We start from the raw sequence: 19,078 nt of genomic DNA on the forward strand, positions 1-19,078 counted from the left end.
TCAATGATCGGATTGGAATGCTTAGTAGTGGCCCAATTTCCAACCAGGTTAGTTGTACATAAACAAAAATGTAATTTTTCATTTCCACAAAAATGTTAGTAGCCTTTCCAATATCCTAATCCCAATACATGAGAACAAAATATAACTAATTCTATTTTTTTTAGTTTTTCACTATAGAAATTACAATTACATAATCTTCTATCATATACTTCGTATAAACCTTCGTTAAATAATTTATAATCTAAAGGACCATGGGTTACCAATGTAAACTGGATTTTTCCAAGTTTTGGACCAAACCAAATTGTAAAACTAAAATCACGAATTCTCAAGAATTGGACGTCGAAAAGAAACCTTCTCTTAAACCTAGTTCCATTCCAAACTCCTTTTAGAACCAAATTAAACACACCCTTATAGCCTTGTCCATAATAAGTCAATATCCTTATCGTGTAAGTATTTGACACGTACATGTTATGTGCTATTAGACGTTATAAATCACTCTCATAATTACATAATGAAAATATACACACCAACTTAAAATGACTTCTTAATTTTACAGGTCAAACCAAACTCGAAAACTTTAAAATTTGCTCAAGTATAAACTAATCGATCCAGTCCACTTGACCCGTTTGACTAGTCTACGAGTCCAAAAAAAAAAAAAAAAAAAAAAAAAAAAAAAAAAAAAAAAAAAACTGATTTCTTTATTGAGTTCACTTAATCCTATTATTGAAGCTAATTAATTAATGAACTTATGAAAAACTAAAAAATGGAGTAATGATATTGGTAGTAGAAGAATATTAAGGGCAAAAAAGATGCAAGAAGAATAAACTTTAAGGCTGGTAAATGTTGCTGACTTCCGCTTTGTGAGGAGAGAGGATGAGAGGTGGGCGGTGACCGGCCAATTAGAATCAAAGCCCATGAAAGTGACTCTTCAATTCTTAAATTTAAAAACAACAAAAGCCCAAAAAAAGTGACTTAGTTGTGGGGTATAACTCTTTCATTTTTTTGGCCTTTTGAACACCCTTTTAGCCTTTGGATTAGGCCCCCCTAATAACACCTTGTTGTACTAATTAATCTCACTAATTACATAGGCTAAGATTTACAATTTTTTTAAGGAAAGTGGTAAAATAATTAAGTGAATTGAGTTTTTACTAAGTTATATGCACATGGGTTTATGAGTACTATTTTGTATGGGTTGAATTAAAGTTAGGATTTTCCATTATTTTAGTAAGTATTTGTCCTCTCCTTAAAAAGGGTTTAGAAAAGCCTCTAATAAACAAATGAGTAGAGCTATGCTTTACAAAGATCAAAGAGAATAGGATGTTTAGACCGTAAAAATTAATTTTGACACTTCTCATTACGAGTAGAATCAGTAGATCATTAAAAAAAAATTGTGCTCTTACAATGATAGTATTAAAATCAATTTATAAAATGTCAAAATTATCACTCATATACAGAGTAATATCCATTAGATAAAACAGAGAAATTAAGGTATTATTAAAAAGATTTAACCGAGTTCCATGTAGTAGACTCAAGTACTCCACAAGAGAGTAAAAAAAAAAAACCAAAGTCATCGTAGAATTTAAAATAGCGTATGTAAATGAAGTCCACGGAAACAACATTTTTAATTAAAAAAAAAGGATGTGATCTAGTTATTATATATGTTAATTGAATGTAGAAAGCATTAGACTTTGATTTATAGAAATTGGTCATCAGAAAAATACAACGATGACCAAAGCACTAAACAAGATGATTCATCCATCCTTATTTAATTATTTCGTGATTATGTTGTTAGTCTTGCTGCCCACTTACTAGTCATCACCATTATGCACGACATTGCCATTTGCAAGTACAGAAATTAAAACGTGCGTTTGTGGAAAAAAAAAAAACACTTCATATATTTACTGAGTTATAAGGGTAGTTAGCCGCTTTAACATTCAAGGTCAGGAAAACATGCCCGATTTCAGATAGCACAAGCAAAAGCTCTTGCTAGGAATCGAAGATGGCTAGCTACCATTCTTCCCCTGCCCTGCTAAGCAATGCACAATTATTTCGGCATCAAGCAGTAGGAAGACGGGGAACGTGAAATGGATATGTATCAGGACAATTCATGATTTCATAAGCCAACAAATGTACTAACAAACTCACTTAATAAACATAACTACAAAACACGAATCAGGGAAGTTGCTGCATTGCTTGCATACTTCGTTACAAAAGGCACAGAGCGGATATATGAAGAATATAGAGTACTACACAATTACACATCCACTGTCCAGATAACAAATATAGGATTCAAGCCCCTCATAATATAATCTGCTAAGAAAAGCAGGTCGCTTACCCATCGATTGAATTAAGGATCCATAATCAGAAACAGTCAAGGGTGAAATAGCTTCATCTGAGTTTTTTTTACCGAGCAAAGAGAAATTCGTTTTGCAAAGAACAGCATTTTAGAGAGAATTTACTTCCTAAATATAACAGCTTCTATTTCTAAGCTAACCAAACTTCTTTGGGTTGGTTAGAAAACAAAGTAAAATTGTTGCAAATTGCAATGTCCTAGAAAAACAAAAACAAAAAAAAAAAAGTTACAAAGTTGCAAAATTGAAGCAGAATCTGGGGAAAAAAATTTGAATACAAAACTTGTGGTTAATTCACCTGAAACTTAGTATCTGTCTGATCAAATCATCAAAGCAGAGTATTTCACATCACGAAATATGTCGCATATAGGCAAAGAATTAATTCAATAGTCTAACTTTCCATATGATCAAACGGCAATCATAGATTCATGGTATTATAGATAATCCAAATATATAAGCATACTCTCTGTGCCTCATTCATCATTCTACTATCTGGCTCATAACAAGACAGAAATCCACAAAGCATAATACAGTCACCTCATCGATTTCACACCATATAACACGGGGGGCTTCTAACTTCTGCACCCAAACGTAAGATGGAGCAGCAACTAGGCAGACAATGACTTGACCTTCTTCTTCTTGACACGTTTGACTGAGGGGGATATGCTCTTCACCTTCCTAGATTTCTTCAGCGGACTAGGTTTCCTCTTCTTCTTCTTAGCATCTAGAGACGAATCTCTAATGGGTCCCGGGGACACACCCTTCTTAAGGGCACTGCCTCTAGGTGTGGAAGATGGAGGTATCCTCACATTTTGGGGTGGTAAAGGATTATGAGGTTTCCAAACGATATTATTCTTCATAGCAAATCTAACTCTCTTTCCACTCTTCTCCTCTGTGTTCAGCATAGCTCCTTTTTCAATATCATCATGGCCACTTGTATCGGCATTAGCCACTGACTTTGATCTCTTACGCTTCTTACCAGGCTTGCCACTGACTTGAACAGGTTTCGGAGAATCAAGTGCACTCAAACCATCACCATCCAATCCAGACTCAGCAGCAATCTTCTCAAACTGCTTTTGGAGATTCGACATCATATCCTCATTTAATTCTAGTTCTAGTGCATTCCCTCCATCTTCAGCTATTGCATTCGAACTCTCACTTATGGTAACCATATCAGTATCGCCGTTAGAATCATTCCCACTAGCTCCACCATGATTCTTCTTCTTTTTCTTCTTTGACTTCTTCTCCTCTACTACATTCCCTACATCTTCAGCTTCCACACTTATGTTAACCATATCAGTATCGCCGTTAGAGTCAATCCCACTTACTCCACCAGGTTTAGCAACCTCATTCTTCTTCTTTTTCTTCTTTGACTTCTTCTCTTTAGAAGCTTCTTTCTTAAGCAATTCAACCTCTACAACCCCATTTACATCACCATTACTAGAAACCAGAAGGGGCACCTCACCATCAAACTCAGGAAGCGAAACATCGATACACAAAGCCGCCTTCTCCTTCTCCAACTTCGAAAACTCCACTTGTAAACCAAATATCACCTTCCTATTCCCCTGAAGACAATCAGGAGACGAACCTAACTCGTAAAACCTCGTCCCATATCCCATTGCTAAACCAATTGTTCCAAATAACACCATCTCACCCTTCTCATCAACCTCGGCATCACCCGACTTCTTCGCCGCCAACAAACCCTTCGCATTCTTAATCAAATTACCAAAAACATTACTCTTAACTTTACCAACCAACACCTTATTATCACTCTTACTCAAAACCCCAACAAAGGGTCGAAACAACAAGTTCAAAACCTCAAAATTCAATGGCAAAAATGGTTTAATTTCATCACAAAACACAGAAACAATATGATAAGTAACCCCATTTCCCAACCCATTATCCCCTTTCCCTTCATCATCAACAAAGAAGAACGCCTTCTTCTCCAAAACCCCAACAAATTCCCCCAAAATAGACAAATCCCAGTTCAATTCCTTCAACAAAACAAACAAATTCCTAACAAAAAAACGAATCAAAAGGTAGAATTTGTCTAACCTGAGATGATCAATGCCGGGCCACTCCTTCCGCATAGTAAGCAGGAAGTGAGAGAAGTAAGAGAGAGAAAGCGGGTAAGGGAGTTGAGGGAGAAGAGTAGAAAGACGATTGATAAGCTGCGTTTGATTTTCAATCATGTCGGAATGCCACATACAGTAGAATAGAGCTTTCCAGAGCTTCTTGAATTCATCGTCGGAAACTAGGGTTTGCGAAGAAAGCCAATTGAGAATGGTTTTTAAGGATTTGGATCGAACAGAAGTGTCGCAGGAAGCTAAACCCTTGATTAGGGAGGTAGATATGGAGGTTTCTGTGATGGTTGAAGGTTCTTCGGCCGCCATTGATGACGGAGAAAGGAGGAGAGAGAAAGAGGAGGAGGAAGAAATTGGGGGATTGAGTTTGTGAAGAGAGGAGGGAAAGATGGAGAGTTGGAGTGAGGATTCTTTTTAGGGTGGAAACCCTAACACTATCACACACGGCCTCGGGCGCACGGCCGTGTGATTGTTCGGGCCTATGGGTCGGGCTGGGTACCAAAATAAAACCTGCATATTTATGGTAAAATTAGAACCTGTTCTTTTGAGCTTCTGGGCAGAGCAGAATAAGGCTAGGCTTCCACGCACTGCGAAACAGAGCAGAGCAGATTTCAGCAGAGCATCTCTAAAAAACAGGGCCTTAGGCCATAATAGGGTGGGGAAAAAATTTGTCTGGAATTGGGTCGAGTAGCGTTATTCATTACATAAGAAAGTCCATGGTAGGTTGAGGAGTAATTTGTAGTATGCATAATTTGTTAAGTTATAGTACTAGGGATGATAAGCAGGTACAGTTTCGCAAATTTCACACTGCACCTATCCCAAGGTATGGATATAACGTGTATGGGTAGTGGGCGGGTATGGAACATCCATACCCGCCATGGATAATGGGTAGGTGGTGGATTTTAAATCATATCCGCCTAATCTTTCTCGCTCGCAAAATCTCCACCTTGATTTTGCAACTATATGGTCCATATATATATATATATATATATATATATATATATATATATATATATATATATATATATATATATATTGAAAGAAATAGTTCCAAGTGGGTGTATGTGGGTACTAGCTAGATAATTAAGCCCGGGTAGTAAGGATCTTGGTGGTGGAACGAGTGTGGATTTAGATTTATACGCACTTGGGTAGGTGTCAATGTTGAAAATGTACACGCTAAATGTACCCAGTATTGGTAGTATATATGTAGTAGGCATAGAATTTTTAGTTGGTTGTGTGTATGGGGAAAGAGGTATCCGCATCCGCATCGTCTACTTACAATCCATAGTCACTATAGGATTATCATAGTTGAAAAGAAAAGTTTGTTCAGGCTCCAAAGGGAATGCTAGCTAGGTAGCTAGATGTTGCAAGCAGTGTTCAAAGGGTTGGGTTATGATAACATTGGGTTGTGAATTGTGATGGACTCGAGTGTCAAAGAGTTGCTTAAGCTCGCCTAGGTAGCCCGCCGAAAATTCTATGTGGTATGTAGTACGTTTGTGCTCATCGTGTCGAGTTATGTTATACACTTATGCTTTTGCCTATAATATTTCACAAGTGACCTTAAATCCTTGATGACTATGGCCATGTTTGGTAATTGGCTTTTTAATGGCTTTTTGGTTGGCTTTTGGCTTTTGGCTTTTTTAGGTGGTCAAACAGCCAAAAAATGTGTTTGGTAATTGGCTTTTTAGTCAGCGAAAAAGCTGGCTTTTAAGCCAAAATGAAAAAGCTGCTTTGAGTAGCTTTTTTGTTGGCTTTTGGCTTGTTGGCCCACAAATTATCTAATAAACAGCTAACAACCAACAATTAATTTACCAAACACTTTTATAAACAGCCAGCTTAAACAGCCAATTTCAAAAGCCATTATAAACAGCCAAACATTCCAGCTGGTCAAACAAGCCAAGTGAACCAGCCAACAGCCAACCGCCAACAGCCATTTGCCAAACAAGGCCTATATATGGCCTTCCTACTTCATCAGCTTGATTGGGCTGCTTCAACTAGAACCCAATTTATATTTGGGTGCTAAATGCTTCTTTTGTGTACCTCATATGACCCTCACCTTCCTAGCCGATGTTCCTGCCACCATAAACTAGTGGAGTAGTGAGGTGTAGTCACCGGCACCTTCAGCACCGCCATCATTGACATCCACGTACCCACCGAGGGAGGAGATTGAGGTTTTGGTTAGAGTTGCACTGGTGAAATGAATCTTCAAAAGTTCATGTTTTCAACTTGGACCATTATAAATTGCAGGAAATGATGAGAGATTTCTTATGGTTTCATTAAACTCATATGGGTCTCATCATTAAAACTTCATTAGTAATACAACTATACAAATACGTAGTAGTTTGCATCATTCTGAATTTGAAGTGAAGCATTTTCAGCTTTCATTATAAGTAACGTTTTAAACCACTAAATAAATTAAGCTTATGATGACCCTCGAATACATGATGATCAAATACATGCATAACTTGGTTGAATGATGGCACTTTTTTGGGTATATAATATGGACAATGCTAAACAAATTTCTAAGATGGATTCCTTACAAATCTGCAACCGTACTGAAATTGGATACGAAATACTCCGTATATAAGCTGCTGCACAAGCACAGGATGGGAGTTTTAGCTCTCAGCTGCTCAACATCTTCTGAAATTCTGACATGAGCGCTGTTGACAGATGATAGATTAACACCTTTAATCAGCTTTGCACAACGAGATTTTCATACAAAGTGTCAATCGCTGCCATAATCCTAGGCATAGCTCTACACACGAACTCTGGATGTCCATCTTGATAATGTTCGTAAACGTAATCAGAACTTCAAAGGATAAGTAAATTGTTCACTGCATATAGGCAATCCTAATTAGTAAAGAATTAAGTTTGGCCACACTTCGCTTTTGGATGCTGGAAGAAGTATTATGTCTCATACATGTAATACTATACTATTTAAATTAAATTATAATAACACAACCTACAATGTAACAATGTTTACAACTCTATTCGAATTATTGGCGTTGCTTGCAATCAGAAGCCAAGCCAAGCTGAGGCAAAGTTTAGGAAACTACAATGAATAATATAGCTACTAGGGGCTTCGTAGTTATTAATTTTCTTACATGTGAGTACATAAGAAACTGACCCCAACATTAAGAATAGAACCTACCAAGAAGATAGAGATAAAAATCATTGATACATCATAAAGCTTCTAAGAAGATTATAGTAAATATCACATGTAGAACGTATCCATTAATTGTCATGTATGTTGGACTATTCTATGATCTTGCAGCAAGAGGCATATGGGCCAATATGGCTTCCTATTCCTACTGTGACTGTGAGAACAGAATTGTCAGAAGTGAATTATGCAAAATCAATCGATACCTGATAATCTGATATGGAGTATATGAGCAGTGTATTACACTGTTAAATTACTCAATAGAGGACATCAAGGATTAGAGGAGAATGGAAAAAATAATATAAGTATATAGTTTGTTTCCATGTTCCTCTCGTACAAACGGAGCGCAAAATGTAAGCCGAGATTTCAGAATTGGCGATTATTGATTATTTGTACAAGCAATGCAATGATATCAGTGTTACATACCTCTTGCTTTCCAGACTCCTTATTTCTGGATGGTTGGCAACAGCTTCAAGGTGCTAGAAGACTTTTGGTGACTTGAAACGACATGTTTCCATATCAAATTGGCATACTCTGGATGATCTACAAATGGGTTTCTATTGTGTTGGTAAAGCCTGCATACTCTTTCATTTCTCAACTTTTCCTCTTGGGATGGAGGGTCTAACTCATTCCATTTTAATAAAACAGAAAGAAGTCCCATCCTCTTCTTCACTGCAAAAAGTGGACAACACAAACTAGTCAAAAGCTTCGGTAACTCATATGATCATATCATAGAATGCAGAGTTAATATAGTTTCAAGTTCACATTTCGGACATCTACTTAGAAAAACTCCCAGCTGTTATATCTACAAGTTGAATTATTTCACGGACAATTCTGAAGAAAAAGAACAAATGTATAGTAAGAAAATATTGAAAGCCAAATCCTCCAGAAATACCCACAACAGATATTGAGTGCAGAACAAAATATGTTTCATGTTGAAGGATGTTACACAAGGAGACCAAAACCATAGACCGACAAATAGCAATGGTAATAGCATGTCAATAAGATAGCGAAAAGAGTTTTCCAAGAGCTGTATGTGTCTGTTGACAGAAGCCGTTGGAGAAAGTTTCACTGCCTCCTCGGACAATTCCATTGTTTCAGCATTCTATCAGGTTACAGTAACTTTTTAACTCAACTTTCGACCTACCTGTGCTTGGAGAGTCTGACAGGCGAAGAACAGAACCTTCACCAGGTTGCTGAAACCCATAGCGAATAGCCATGTACATCACTGCTCGTGCAACATCTCCTCTAACCTGGAGGCATTGAAGTAAAACGTTTATACATCAACTTACCTGTATTTCTTTATATTTACAACAGTAACAATTACCCTGTGTGATTTAATGATATAACCTTATGGAATTAATAGCATTAAAGAAGTTCTCAGGTATAATAAACTACTACAAAATGTTACCATCAAAAATTCAAGAGTGAAGATAGTTTCAGAAAGTCTACAATATTGAACTATTTTTATTGATCTTTGTTTTATCTCCCCATTGTTTGAAATAATAGCACACTGTTTACTGTGACTAAAACAGGAGCAGCAGATCCAAAATTCCTATAGAACGTACAGAAACGTACCCGTTGTGGGGGTGCCCATATCTTCATATCTGTTTCTGTGTCAGAAGCAGCTTCCTTATTTGCAGGCTTCATACAGTGAGTTAACCCAACTTGGCATTCTCCAAAATATTTATTCCCCCTTGATGAATTCACTGAAAAGAAAAGGAAAAAAAAAGAAAAACTTAAAAATCAATTAAACAAGTATTGCCTCACTAGTATAAAAGAATGAGACTATAACTTAGTACCATTTGCATCTGCTGGACGAATGTTATGCAAATCAGTTAAAGATGGACTACGCATTAGGCCATAAGAACGAGGCCAGAGATGTTCTCCTAAAGAAGCACCAGACAGAATAAATGTCAAAACAATCAAATAACATGGGAAATTGCATTAAACCACGGTGGGAAAATAAAATGTCGGTGTCATGTGGTTAGGCCAGTGTAAAGCAATGGATATACAATACTTTGTGCATCTAAAATCTGTGGTAGAAAATGTTACAAATTCAATGATTATACTTCAAGTGCACAGAGCTGAGACAGATGATGTATTTAACATTTGACATTGTATCAAGCACGATGGGTTGCAAAGAAGCAAAAGCGGCACCAAAAGAGCCAGGGGAATCACTTACTGTTCCACCCTTCAGGTTTTCCAGCTAAACGCTTTGGCACAGCTCTGGACGAGTAGATTTCAACTCTGTATAGGAAAAGTCAGCAATAACTTCATTAAAAAATTGTACATTTCAACTATATAAACATTCAGAAAAATACTGATAAGGAACTTACATCCCAGATGACGCTTCTGGCTTATCAATATCAGCAGCATCAAGAATCTTAAGAGCATCCCATACCTAATTTAAGGCTGATAATCTTCAGTTCCGCAGATATTCATATAAAAACAAACAGCACAGACACATAACCACCTCTTTATACGACAATGAGTGATGCCCTGCTATGATGGAGTTCAGTTTTCTGCTTAAGGCTTTACCTTTCAGATGGTCGATGCTAGAGTAATAAGTTTTAACATCTTCACAAGCATACCTAACCAGATATGGTGAATGATCTTGGGCATTAACTTCCGGGCTAAGGGAAAGCAAGTATATGGTGATAATCCAGGAAGCCAATCTCGGCATATTGCCATGGATGCAAGAGAATGTCCACTTCAAAAACACCCTGAAAATAATAACAATTATACTTTCAAATCAATATCATACCATGTTCTCAATCAACAACTAATACAACATCATTAATCCAGCCCTGTTTTTACATTTCAATAAAGCACAATTGAGTTCAGTATTACATATGACAAATCTTTTTAAGTTCTAATAACTTGTTAAACTTTGATTTTTCAACAGCAACCAATGCAAACAACAAAAATCCAATCCCATTTCAACATTTTCAATAAATCAACTCGCTTCAGACTTACATTAGGCAAATTATAAGGTCTCAACTTGTTAAACTTTGAAACCCCCACGGATTAGCGAAAAGCTCTAACCTTGATCAATCAAACCAAATCACATTCCAGATTTCACAAATGGTCAATGAAGTTTATCACACTAACTTCTAAGTTAGGTTCAAAAGACCAATTATCATTTCTACCACCTATACCTCAAAAACCTACATGTACAAGATGCTCATTCCATACCCTAAGCTGTCCTTTCGACGAAATCGATACAATATAGTAATCAATCCCATACCCTATAATGGAGGTTCTTTAGTGCCCATTAAACAGCTGATTGCACACTTTCTTCATACAACTTTTAGGGCAGAATTAATCTCAATATCAGCCTCTTCTTTTTAGTAATTAAAACTTAAAATTCCAATAGCTGTTGTCACAAATCAACTTAGAGGACAAAATCCCTTAAATCCTGAATTTTATGACCCACCATTTACACTAAAATTTCTTAAAAATAGACTAATAATACTTCTGAAAATAATTACTTTATGATAATATTGATGGTTCTATTATAATCATCAAACAATAAATAGTGGGTAATCGGAAATGTGTTGGATTAATGCAATTATATATTCATGGTGTATAAAACTATAATCATTGACAAAAAAAAGGGAAAGAAAGATAAACTAAAACAATTGATTGCATAAAAAGATTATAACTAACCTGGGTTTGGGATTGAATTTGAATTTGGTGGAATAAAGATTGAAAATTTTGCAATTTCTTAATTTTATTTGCTGAAAATGGGCTGTTTTGCAACCGGGAAAGGTTAAGAGTGGGGTACTAAGCATTCTTCAATTATCTATCGTTTCAATTGTTGCAAAAAGGAAAAGGGATATGGTTGCAAACTTTAAGTTGGCTGCATTTTTGTGATTTTGTGATTGATTATTACGATAGTCATATACTCATATGAGATCTTATTAAAATCATCCGTATAATTTAAAAATATCAGCTTTAGGAACTACAAAATGCAATTACAAATACCAACTCAAATACAAATATACAAAAAAAAAGATACACTTATTTATACTTGAAAAAATTATATTTGATCGAAAAGCTTATACGTGATATTATACTTATGTTCTAGATTTTAAACTTTTCACAAGTAGGTGGCAACAAAGGAAATTTTTTTTTTTTTGAATGTTTCACTCGTTCCTTAAAGTTCAACTTGGCTTTTGCATGATTTTAAATGTACATATTTGATCATTAATATCTTCAATTGTGTATAAGTGAAAATTATAATAGATTAAAATTCAAAAGACTACATTTAAGCAAGACCGATCAAACAAAATTTGAATTACCAAGAGAATCTCATCTTGCCACGAGAAGGGCTATCGTGTTACCTACCTTCTTAAGTTGAGAAATAACAACCGCATCAAAAATCATGGGCTAAATTTCCTATTTTATCAAAGATTAGACAAAGAGAAGAGGAACCCTTCGTGTTTTTATCAACCTTGCAAGCCACATTAATCCAATTTTCTTCAATCCAAATTTATTTTCTTATACCGAAACCTTTTTAATTCTTATTATGTAACCTTGAGATTTTATAATATTTATTTGAGGATGTACGTGTCTTGTCTAATACTACAATAAACTCGAGAAGCTTGAGTTAGACTCAAGTAAACCCTAGCTAATGCTAATCAATGTTAACCTTACCTCGAGTTCCACTAAATTGATTATCAACCCTACTTGCCATACCGAACATTGCTCGAGTTCCACTAAACTTATCATATCAACTCTACTTACTATACTGAATCGATTGATTAATAACCCGTGTAGGAGATAAACAAAAGAACGTACACCATTAGTCCAAGAAATCATCATTGATCAGGAAACACAAGAACAAGATGAAGAAAAGGCCCAATGAATAGCTTTTGATGTCGTTGAATCAATATTTATCAAACACATAACAAAATGACAACCACATCCTTGTTACTCATACAATGGTAAGTAAAGATCATCACCAACAGACAAATGCATGTTTAATTTCTTACAGACTATCACTATTTTGATAATGACGTTTCTATGTCACAAACTGGCGGCTTAAGTGCAACGTCGTAGTACGTACATCTTGATCCAATTCACGGAGATCATGTTGCACACTTGCACAGTTTTTATTCATTTATTCTCGACCTCTAAATATAAAAGTTCGACTCATTTTTCATTATACTAGTATTTTTTTTTCACTTATACAGTATATTTTCAGTGTTTATTCTCGGCCTCTAAGTATAAAAGTTCGACTCATTTTTCATTATACTAGTATTTTTTTCTTCACATATACGGTATATTTTCAGTGTTTCATAAAATTGTAGAGTCTTCACAATATTTACATATTGCTTAATGCTTCCACTCATTTTCTTAATCAATTTTGCATTTTTTTTTCTTAAGGGTAATGATTATATAGCATTAATAAGCATTGAATATCTATCCTTTTATGATACTTACCCATTTTTATTTAGTTGACACGTTTAATTTAGACACATATTAAGGAGTGGAGGGAAAATAAATTTCTTAAAAAGGAATACATGTCAACTAAAAAAACGAAGGTAAATATGAATTTAGCAAAATATGACTAAATCATGCGCAAAATAAGTCTTGTTAATTCTCTTTTAACTTTTAATTATACATAACCCATTAAGATTATGATTATGTATAATATTTTCCTTTATTTTATCTCTCTAGCTAATGTAACATTTTTTTTTTTTTACCCTCACTTACTTTTTTCAAACTCTCTAAAAACAAAAGTACTCTGTATTTGTAAATGAGTCGAACTTCTGGAAACGAATACTTTACGTTCAATATATGACATAACTTAACATCACTTAAGGGTTTGTAAATTGGTAAATAAATTTTTACCTTAGTTAATTCCAACTACCCATTAGATTTCCTTTCTTTGTCTCTATTTTGTAGTCCTTGTGTTCCGTAATTTCCTTTTCCCTAACCATTCTTTCTCTTGCACTTTATGTTTGTTTTTACCTTAACTCCAAAATTTGTCCAATTTTTTCCCTTAATTTTTTAATTACTTGCATTACTCAATAAAACAACCAAAACATGTCTTGCTGGCCTTGTATTCACTTGTATCCAAAACTAGTTGTTTTCATCTCCCTTGTCTTTTCCTTGTCACTTGATTGTACTCTCATTTCCTTTTCCACCATTTTTTGTTTCACCAAAGATGAAGATCCCCTTGCCTTCATTAATCCTATTTTATTTCTATTAATATTAGCCTAATTGTTAATAGGTAGACATTACATATGGGTTGCTTGGATTCTGTTCGGTTCAAGAAAACTAGATTTACGATTATACTTCCATATCAACCACGTTAAATCGTTAATATTGAACCTAGTTAAATTAAATCAACCACACTTATACAACTCACCTCTAATCTCATACTCATCTCAACTTGAATATTAAACGTTGATTTAAGATCAAAAACATCTCACTCTATTACACTCCAAAACAAACCGAACAGACTCTAACCGATCCTAATTCTCTCATCACACACGTAGTGCTTCAAATTCGCCAACTCTAACGTAATGAATAGAGTTGGCAAACTTTATAACAAGATTCACAAAAAGACATATCACCCATACACTACTTTAAAAAAAAAACTCCACACATGACATCCCATGCAAACAAAACCAAACCCCTTCTTTATCAATTAATTTCACCTCTATTATTAAATTTTCCCTCCTTTTATACCCATTTAAAAAAAATAAAAATAAAAAAAAAAATCATACAAAAAAAAAAAAGTGTATATAAATTTAAATTTAGAACATTCCCCAGACAATGAATGCCACTCTAACAACCTTCTCTTCTTCTGCTACTCCTCTTTTCCATTAACGACTTTCCCCTTTTATATATCAACAATCCCTTCACCTCACTTCACCCCCTAAAACCCACTCTCAAGTCACACTCTCTTTCTCTCTCCTCTATTTCCGATATATCACACGTATATTTTCCGATATATTATATCTCAATCTAACACCTTTAATGGCGTTCACACCTCCATAACCACCATGAAAACCCCTCTTCTTACATTAATACTGCTATTAACACCACCCTTTTTCTCTCTCGTAAACTCCCGTCTAATCTCATCGTCGCCGGAAAACCCACCTCCACCACCATCTCCGGCGAAAATCTCCACGTTTAAACCCAGCATCGCCGTCATCGTAGGCGTACTAACGACGCTATTCTCCATCACCTTCCTCCTTCTCATGTACGCCAAACACTGCAAACAGCGAGTCGACTCGTCGTCGGAACCCGGATTTTATTACAACAACCGCGGTTTTCCGGTGACCGGAAGGAAGAATTCCGGTATTGACCCGGTAATCATCGAGAGTCTCCCGGTTTTCCGGTTCGGTTCATTGCAAGGAGAAAAAGACGGGTTAGAATGCGCGGTTTGTTTAAACCGGTTTGAACCGGAGGAGATTCTTCGGTTATTACCCAAATGTAAGCATGCTTTTCACGTGGAGTGTGTTGACACGTGGCTTGACGCTCATTCCACGTGTCCTCTTTGCCGGTTTCGGGTTGACCCTGAAGATGTGCTGTTAATAGACCGGGTCAACCCGGTTGAGCCGGACGAGTTGGGCTTACGTTTACCCGAGTCGACCCATCGGGTTTCGGGCCGTCACTCGTCAGCTGGGGAAAAAGGGAGAATTGAAAGAGGTGGGGCGAAAACGACGTCGTCAAGGAGGTCATTAGACGGGACAATCACAGCCGTTGATCGGAGAAAAGACGGGATGTTATTAACCGTTGATAAAGAGAGACGAGTAGAACATAAAATAATAATAAATCCAAGTGGGGCCCATTACGAGAGATGGAGTGATGTACAGCCGTACGATCTGTTGTATCTACGGTCAGAAATGTTGATGAATGAGGGCCGTCGATCAAAGCGGGTGTATGGTAAGTATGATGGGGTGAGGATGCAGGGGATAATTAATAGTAGTAATGGCAGAAGTGTAATTAATGAGAGAAGTGTGTCGGAAATCACGGGGTTAAGCAGGTTTTCGAGCAGAAATACAGGAAATGGTGGTAATGAGGAGAGAGAAAGAGAGAGACATAATGGGGCGATTGCCAGGTGGATGGCTTGGATTTCTCAATCTAGGCCACCTGTACGGTCGGGAGCTTAACTTGTTCATAAATTTTAGGACCTTCCATAAATTTATTTATTTTCCTCAAAATTTTGGAGGTAATGGATTTTTTTTTTTTAAGAAATTGGATTTTTAGTTTGGGTCCCACGTATTAAATTATCTCATTAATTGGTTTAGGGTAAAAAAAAATTAAGAATATTTTTTTTGAGAGGAAATCTAATATATATAAATAAAGTAGGCATTTTTGGAGAGCATTCGGCGCGCCATATAAGCAAAGGTATATTTTTGACCAATTAAAAATTAGAATTCTATTTTATTTTAGAATTAAAAAATTCACTTGCCACCTAAATAAAAGCGACGAATGATATTTAAGAAATTTGCCACGTAGGTAAAAACAACGAATAATGATTCATGAGGATTTAATTTATTTAAAAAACTAAAATTTATCTTTTAAAAAAATCATCTTTAGATATAGGATTTATATATCTAAGATAATCTTTATAGTGTTTATGATAAGAAATAAAAATTATTTTTAAATTGTAATTAAATTAAAATTTGTGATGCCTACCACTATAAATTGACGCATTCTACGACACACATAAAATCTCATATCAATACAAAACCAAATCAAGCGAATTTTGTGTCCGTTTTAGGTAGGGGTGTTCAAAAAAACCCGACCCGATTGTCCCGACCCGATTTCCCGATGACCCGGTAAGTACCCGATGGGAAATTCGGGGAAAAAATCTATTTTTCCGGGACGGGTACCCGACCCGAGAAGATTGTCTCTTATCCGGGTCGGGACATGGGGCAAATTTTTTAATTATCGGGTACCCGTTACCCGATAATAACTTAATTTTTTTTTTTTTAAAAAAAAAAAACCCTCCTTCAAAATGAGCCCAGCCCATTTATATTTTACTAGTTTATTAACTTAGGGTTCCTGATCTCTCTTTTCAGTTTTCACGCCACTTTCATCTCCCCCTCTCTCTCCTCCCTTATCTTTCTCCGCCTCTCTCTCTCCTCCCCTATCTTTCTCCGCCTCTCACCGCCCCTATTTTTGTTATGCGAATCGAAGCAACAACAACCGCAACAACGTTCTGCAAATCGAAGTAACAACAACCGCAACTACAACACCGAAGGGGAGGTGCGGTGGTGTATGTGCTTGCTTCAATATGGTGGCGGCTCCACTTTCATCATTCATGCTCAGATCTACAAGAAGATTACAAGTTTCCAATATTAATAATGAAGTATGTTTGTTAATTAATTAGGGATGAATATGTATACCCATTTTATTGTGGGTTTTAGTGTTTTACAAGTTAATTAGTACTAAATTATTTTTAATTGTGTTTGGAATTCTGGATTAGTATAGTCATTCATGGATTTGATAGTAATAACGTGATAGTACTCTTTAAATTGGGTTTTTGTTGGGGTTGTATAACTTGTTCTTATTATATTATACTGATAAGAAAGTTGTTTTGTTATTTGTTTTTTTTTAATTTATTTTATACAGCATATTGTTTTTTTTTACAAGAAATACTAGTATAATTATACGAGATATTTTATACTGGTATACGTATAAGAGAAATAAACATTAATTTTCAGAAAGATAAATAAACCTTTAAAAAAAAAAAAAAAAAAAGATCCGGGTACCCTATACCCAGACCCGAATAATTCGGGTACCCGGAACCCGGGTACCCGAGATATTCGGGTCGGGACATGGGACAAATTAACAAGTACCCGAAACTCCGGGTACCCGGGTTTTCGGGTACCCGAAAACCCGGGTACCCGGATTTGAACACCCCTAGTTTTAGGTCATCTGGTTGCGTAATTCTTAGTTTAATTTTTAAATTTCGTTTGTTAAATGTATATATTTGTGATTATTGCTTACATTGTGTTTATTTGGAAAACTTAATGATTATATGTTTATGTTTTGTTTATTGAATTTTGTTTTTACATGTAGATCTAATTAAATCAGAGAATTAAATTCAATCAAAAATGATTGGAAAATCAAAGTATGAAGAGATATTATATCTTTATAAATCGTTTACATTTTTTAAATTTCTTATAAACCTTTTTAGTTTTTATTAATTAATTTTATGATAAAAACAGTTTTTTTGTGATTTAGGTAGCATAATCAAGCCATCAAATTAACTTAATTTTTATTTTTAATTACAAGATGATTGCCTTCATGCCTCAATTAAAGCCAACTTTGTAGCTTTTTGTCCAAAATAAATTGAAAGAAAAGTTTACGCCATTAGATACTTTTCAATCGCTACAAATAAGAAGCAATACCGCACGCATTGTTAGTGACATCGAAATAATGATTTAATTTTTTAAAATATTATTGTTCGGCCAATTGAGGATGATGATAAAATTCCAATGCATAGATCTAGATTTGATTTTGTACAATTAAAATTTTTAGATCAATTTCACAACAATTTTTCACTTCCGGTAAATATATATATTGATTTCTTTTATAAGACTATAAAGATTAATTTTATGTAAATTTTATTTTTGCTAACATGTTTTATATATCCATTTTAATTGGATGGAAAAGATATGGGTGTGAACGAAGTTGGTGATTCTATCTATAGTACATGATTTTATTATTTTTTAATATTTTTATCTTTTAAAAAACAACGAATAATGATTTAGGATTTAAATTATTTAAAAATAAAAAAAATCGTTTCATATTAAAGATTTTATCCTAATATGTAACAGATAAAATATCACATTTACAAATTTTTTTTGAAAGATATCATATTTACAATTTATTCATATTTTCAAATTCAGTTGTCATATCATTAACAACCACAATAAAATACAAAACAACAATAAAAAAAAGTCGAATCATAAATTACATTTAAAAAAAAAAAAACTTTTGTAATAACACTTTAATTAAAATATTATGTGTTTTTTTTTTGTCTGAAACTATTAGATAGTAAAATAAATCAAATAATTTAAAAAAAAAACATAGAATCTATACAAAAATATATTTTCTTGAGATTTATATATGAAAAAACCGTGCATCGCACGGGCTTTCATCTAGTTATAATTATTATGGATTTTTTTGAGAGGGAATGTAATAGAAAGGAAAATATTGGATAGAAAATATTTTGATCAATTGTAATTTTTAAGAGGAAAATTTGACGACTGGTTTAAAATAAAACTGGTTAACCGTAAAGTTTATGAGATGATTACTCATAAAGTTTTACATTTGAAATTGATTTTACACTTGTGATTTTGTGAGAGTGTAGTGTTGTAAACTTGTAATGAACATGTTACAATGAGAAGTGTTAATAATCTTACTATTAATTATGATATGAATGTGAATTTAACTTTTAGCTAGGGCTGGCAATTTCTGACCAGACCCGATAACCCGACTCGAAG

At 34.7% G+C, this 19,078-nt stretch overlaps 3 protein-coding genes across 3 annotated transcripts; 1 reads left to right on the plus strand and 2 right to left on the minus strand.

The window, feature by feature from the left end:
• Positions 1–2,733: 2,733 nt before the first annotated feature.
• LOC145612023 (uncharacterized) lies at positions 2,734–4,823 on the minus strand. The gene has a single exon (XM_081667402.1). The coding sequence runs from the start codon at positions 4,742–4,744 to the stop codon at positions 2,960–2,962; it is 1,785 nt and encodes a 594-aa protein (XP_081523528.1). The 5' UTR covers positions 4,745–4,823; the 3' UTR covers positions 2,734–2,959.
• Positions 4,824–6,774: 1,951 nt separating this feature from the next.
• On the minus strand, positions 6,775–11,465 carry LOC145611188 (uncharacterized). The gene is made up of 9 exons (XM_081666479.1): positions 11,268–11,465; positions 10,072–10,321; positions 9,935–9,999; positions 9,781–9,845; positions 9,398–9,484; positions 9,174–9,304; positions 8,743–8,848; positions 8,022–8,267; positions 6,775–7,269 (listed from the first exon to the last, which is right to left on the minus strand). The coding sequence occupies exons 1-8, from the start codon at positions 11,390–11,392 to the stop codon at positions 8,041–8,043; spliced, it is 1,056 nt and encodes a 351-aa protein (XP_081522605.1). The 5' UTR covers positions 11,393–11,465; the 3' UTR covers positions 6,775–7,269; positions 8,022–8,040.
• Positions 11,466–14,575: 3,110 nt separating this feature from the next.
• On the plus strand, positions 14,576–17,169 carry LOC145611187 (RING-H2 finger protein ATL43-like). Its single transcript, XM_081666478.1, has one exon. It carries the CDS (start codon positions 14,618–14,620, stop codon positions 15,728–15,730), a length of 1,113 nt encoding a protein of 370 aa, XP_081522604.1. The 5' UTR covers positions 14,576–14,617; the 3' UTR covers positions 15,731–17,169.
• Positions 17,170–19,078: the final 1,909 nt, after the last annotated feature.

The sequence above is a fragment of the Chenopodium album genome, chromosome 24 (genome assembly GCF_948465745.1).
Source record: "Chenopodium album chromosome 24, dcCheAlbu1.1, whole genome shotgun sequence".
Classification (NCBI taxonomy): Eukaryota; Viridiplantae; Streptophyta; class Magnoliopsida; order Caryophyllales; family Amaranthaceae; genus Chenopodium; species Chenopodium album.